The sequence below is a fragment of the Alosa sapidissima genome, chromosome 8 (genome assembly GCF_018492685.1).
Source record: "Alosa sapidissima isolate fAloSap1 chromosome 8, fAloSap1.pri, whole genome shotgun sequence".
In the NCBI taxonomy this organism is placed as follows: Eukaryota; Metazoa; Chordata; class Actinopteri; order Clupeiformes; family Clupeidae; genus Alosa; species Alosa sapidissima.
The window spans coordinates 37,742,888-37,747,887 of NC_055964.1; the positions used below are offsets into that span (position 1 = coordinate 37,742,888).

Below are 5,000 nucleotides of genomic sequence, written 5' to 3' on the forward strand. Positions count from 1 at the left end.
ATAGGACTCAATTGCTTCGTCCTAATTGGGCGCCAATTTACAAACCAAATCAATTAGTGAAACACCATTAATCTGCCTTAATTAAGAGTAAGTGTACCGAGTGCAGCCTCGCTGTTTTCGGTTGTCCCACATCAAGGATCTACACTCTACAGTGTGCGGAGAGAGAGATTATTGTCGAAATGGGGAGATAATAGAGTTGAAATAGCCTATAGCTACAAATATTAAAATCCAAGCTCACAATAGCGTCCCAGTTAATGGTGCATGTCTGCTCGTGATGGACCCATTGAGTGGCGATGCTGTGCCAAGCCAAATGCACCGCTGGCACAGACTTCATAGCTTGCGTGCTCATCCGAGTGCTGGGATGTTTAGTTAAGAATATCCTATATAATACGCGCTACTTTCTCATTTCTCTGTTTCGGCGTTTTGACAGCTACGTAAAGCATGTAGCTAACCTCTAATGCTGCTGTCAGGACTCAGGTTAATGTTGGTCTACCCTCACCTGGAACGGCCTTTAATTATCACCGTGTTCACAGTCAGACATCCACGCAGTCAGGCTGCAGAATAATGCCCGGTTAGATTCGATTTCCACATTTTCAACTATTTAAATTGGCCTGTTGGAATAATTTTCTATACAAGATTTTTTTGGTTCAAATGCCATCAATATTTTTTTTTTTTTTTTTTTTTTTGAAAATGCCATATAGAAATACTCAATACTTCTATTTTATCTTAGTTACTTTGTAAAATACATCAACTGATTATTACAGTCTCGTAGAAAATGCATTTGCTTTTTGTAATATTTACCAGAGTGATTATTCTTCAAGGTATTGTTCATAGAGTCTATTGAGAAATCAGATGAACATAATTAGACTATGTCAACGATGTTGTGTTCATTATACTGGCCCGGTCTCTACATTTGAAATAATCCAAATATCGGAGCCGTGGGATAACCCACACGTTAGTCAGTCAAAGCCACATTCAGTAATATTAACGAAGACGCAGATGCAAGCGGTTTTTCATTGGCTTTGTTGAAATTGTGTTTGTGCTATATGACAATGAATGAACTCCACTGAAGTGGGTTTTGGCTTTTAATGCACGTGTTCACAGTATGAATATGCAAAAAAAGTCATTCTCGCGCCAGATTTCCTCCATTTGGGCGCCTTCCCATAATCACTTCTGTAGATATTGCACCTTTCCAAAAAGTACTTTTAATGTCGTCTGTTTGTTTTTGAAACCCTCTGTTGCCGCTCTTATCCTCCTTTTGAAAGAGCCCGTCTCAGCTGGTCGGAGTGGGCAGAACCTGAAGAAAGCGCATTTTTTCATGTTTTCTTTCTTCCTCAAATAATCAGCCTTGTGCCAAAAGTGTCCCCCTTGTTTTTACGCGTGCCAGTCACCTGCCGTGTCCCCCGGCTCCCTGCTTTTCTGAACCCCGTGTTTAAAAGCCTGCCTCTCTTCCTCATTCTTTTGCCTTTCTGTGCACCGTGTCCCCAATGAGATTCAGATTGGGTACATATTGAGCTCCTATTGTCTCTCAAGGGCTGTACTACGCTAATTAAATTTTATCCTACCATAAAACCCGTCTCTTCACCAAGCCCCCTTTAAATTCAGTTGTGTGGCTTTCCAGCCAAACTCCTCTATTTCCATCGCCCTGAAAAAAAATCCACTGTTCATTGAGTCAAATCAATTGAAAAACATTTGCAAATCTCCATTATTGTGGGATTTTTCTCTCCTTTCTCCCGTTTTAAAAGAGGCAGAAACAGCTTGCTGCTTTGTGCTGCGGAGGCGCTCGGGTCGTGGAGGCGGGGAAAGCAATGAATGCCAGATAAATTACGCATCGAGGGCACGGCCATTTATCTTCATACTGTTAGCCTCTCTTTATTTTCACTTTATCATTTGCATTTCATCTTTTGTTCGATGTTAATTCGCAGTTAATTATCTGGACACATCTGAATTAGAATGGCTAAAGAATGTCCTTAAAACTTGCTAAACCTTTACATTATTTATGGTCAGTGGCAGAAACTGTCCGCTCCACTAACTTTTTTCGAACTACAAATGTGTGTATCTGTTGGAAATAGTTTCGACAAAAATGCACACTTTTGGATGGAAACAAAATTGTGATTGATACTACTAGCCTTATGAAGACTTATGTACTAAATATTAATGAGACCTGTGTTCTAGATGTCTAGACAAATCTGGATAGTCAAAACTGTTATGAGCTGTTTTGTTACTTGATTTCTGTCTGGGGCGATGGCTTGCCGACCAATGGCAAGTGCCAAATATAGCGTATAAAGCATCATTAGCAAATGTCTAAATTCACAACAGTTCAAGAAACTTTTTTTCCCTTTTACTGTTCACTTTGCACTTTGATCTTGGCGCGTAGTGAAGTCTCTGACAAAAACTATTATGAAATAATGTTTTTTGGAACTCTTTGATTAAAAACACTTGATGGAAATTAATTGGATTTTGCTTTTCAAAAGTGTTATAATATTATACGTTTGTCAGTTTCGGTAAGAGTATGCTAGATATATAAGCTTTTAATATGATAGGCCTATATTTAACAACATCTGAGCCTACAATAGGCCTATTGCCTACAATTCTCATTGCGTTAAAAATTATATTTTTGTATTCTTCGTTATGTTGGCCAGACTTTTAGGCTATCTTTTTTTTTTTTTTATCCTTTAACCATTTACATTGGTTACATTTACATCAAAACATTTAAAATCAATAAATAAATATGAACCAATCTCGTGCAGGAGGGAGACATCCTGTTATGTGAAAAGGCGCGTGAAGGCGGAGAAGCGCCAAAAGCAGCTGTTGAGCTCGAGCTCTAATCTGCTTTCCTGCCTTGTCACTCACCTTCGTCTCCCTCCTCGCCTCTACGCACGCCGTCGCCCCGCCAGTCTGTTCTTTATTTCGCCCCCCCTCTCCATTCTGTTCGTGTTTCTTGTCTCCTCTTGCAATCGTGTCCAGATTTGCGGACCGTCTCCGAATAGCTATCCAAATAAAAGAGCAGCGCATGGATGTCGGGTTGCCCTCAACCCCACCATGGAAGATTGATTTGCGGCACTTTTCTTTGGCCTGGCATTATTGCGCACAAACTGAATAGGAAACCTGCGCGCCTGGGATGGAATAAAGATGTTCTCTCTGCTGGAAAAGGGGGAACCTGCCCATTTAGCCTCAGTCCATCAACTCTGAAAAAGCTTGGAGAAAAGACCCGGGGGCGCTGAAAGAAAGCCTATAGACCGCTCCAAACGCAGACACAATACTAAAGACTTCATATTAGTAGCCATGAATATTAAATCGCTTAGGGAAGCAAAATAGATGGAGAAAGAAACGTTACTTGACCCAGATGGATCTGCATATTGTAACAAAAGAAAAAAGAAAAGAAGCACTTCAATTAAATTATTATGTGGTTTAATTGATATATAGGCTACATTAGGACATGGCTTGGCAAATTTGCTCTATTAGGCTATCATTTTACACTTTTAAGAAATTATCTTGATGCCATTTCAATATGTCTAATATGTGTTCGTTATTTTAAAATGTGATTGCATTTCCATCGTCAATGTTTATTTTTTAATAGCTGCTCTTCACAAAAGATTTTCGTGTAGAAGTTATCACCATTCTTGGTCATGTTTCATCAGATTTAAATTCAGTTGTATTGCTACAGGAGCAGGTCGCACGATTTAACACACTTAAAGTAATTAAGTTTAAAAGGTTCAGTGAGAATGGGCCCTAGCACCTCTCTAAATGATTTTTTTTAACGGAATGCCACTCGCGCGCTGTCCCGCTGAGCTCCGCTTTCGGTGTGACATTTTCCTGGCGGACGCCTCGAGCTCGAACTGATCAGAGGAACCGGGTGCTCAGTCGGAGCCCCCACGGGGTGGAGCGCGTGCGGAGAATAGGGAGGTGGCTCTGTCCTGCACGCCAACACCTCTCCCTCTCTCTCTCTCTCTCTCTCTCTCTCTCTCTCTCTCTCTCTCTCTCTCACACACACACACACACACACACACAAACACACACACTCCCCTTCTCCCCAGGCGAAGACACTCAATGAAGAAGCTGGCTTTTCTATGGCGGCACAAGCGGGCAGCACCCGAGGGGAGGGTCATTAATAACTAATTAGACCGGGTCAGGCCGCCAGCATATAAGACCGCCGGGACCCGCGAGTGCGCAACGCGTCACAAGCAAACACAGACTTTCTTCTCAGAGTTTCTTTTTAACACGTTTGTTCTTAAAGCACAGTTAATTTGAGCATTTTATTTTTATTTTTAAATTAATTTACACATTTAACAGACGTCTGTGTTCCCTGCGATTTAAGTTTTGTTGATTTAATTGTAACACTTTTCATAGCGAGGGAACTTAGATAAAGTTAGGGCACTGGTGCGCCATGGGTTCTGTGTTGCCTGCCGAAGCCTTAGTGTTAAAGTCGGGATTTAAGCCTCCGACCTTCTCCCTCTCAGAGATCATCACGTCCGACATCCTCCACAGCTTCCTGTACGGCCGTTGGAGAAACGTGCTGGGCGAAAACCTGCTCGAGGACAAGAGCAGCCCTGTGTGCCCCAAAACCGCCTTCACCGCCGAGGTGCTCGCGCAGTCTTTCTCCGGAGGTAAGCACAGCTCTCACGTTTCACCTTGACAGTCGAGAGAATGGTATTCGTAGCATACAATGAATTAAAAACGTACAAGTATTTTGGAGATTAAGAAAACGTTGATTTTATTTATTTTGACTGCTTCAAAAATATGTTACATTTCTTCTTCATCCCGTTATAAAATAATGAGATTAAAATGTGAATTCTTCCATTATTCATTTTAAATCTTTGGAATATTATATTATGTATATGTAAATAATTTAAAATTGTGTCTTGATTTAAAATATATTTGAAATGCTAAATTCTTCCACTATTAGACCTTTTGTCGCAAATTCCCCAGGTCTTTGCGCAGGCGGTGTCTGTGGTCTATGAGTGGTATTATATTCACGTGCGTAGTGCTTGACCTGGGAG

The 5,000-nt window shown here is 41.1% G+C and overlaps 2 protein-coding genes across 2 annotated transcripts in view; both read left to right on the forward strand.

Annotated features, from left to right (window-relative positions):
- The window catches only part of LOC121714727 (keratin-associated protein 5-1-like), a gene marked incomplete at its 5' end in the record, with an annotated part of 5,299 nt that extends 3,876 nt beyond the window's left edge, over nt 1–1,423 (forward strand). The window contains one exon of the mRNA XM_042099745.1: nt 1,388–1,423. Coding sequence (XP_041955679.1) covers nt 1,388–1,423 — 36 coding nt within the window. The remainder of the gene's footprint in view (nt 1–1,387) is intronic.
- A 2,584-nt stretch (nt 1,424–4,007) lies between these two features.
- The window catches only part of prdm12b (PR domain containing 12b), a 6,509-nt gene continuing 5,516 nt past the window's right edge, over nt 4,008–5,000 (forward strand). Inside the window, exon 1 of the mRNA XM_042102296.1 lies at nt 4,008–4,607. Coding sequence (XP_041958230.1) covers nt 4,388–4,607 — 220 coding nt within the window. The 5' untranslated portion in view covers nt 4,008–4,387. The remainder of the gene's footprint in view (nt 4,608–5,000) is intronic.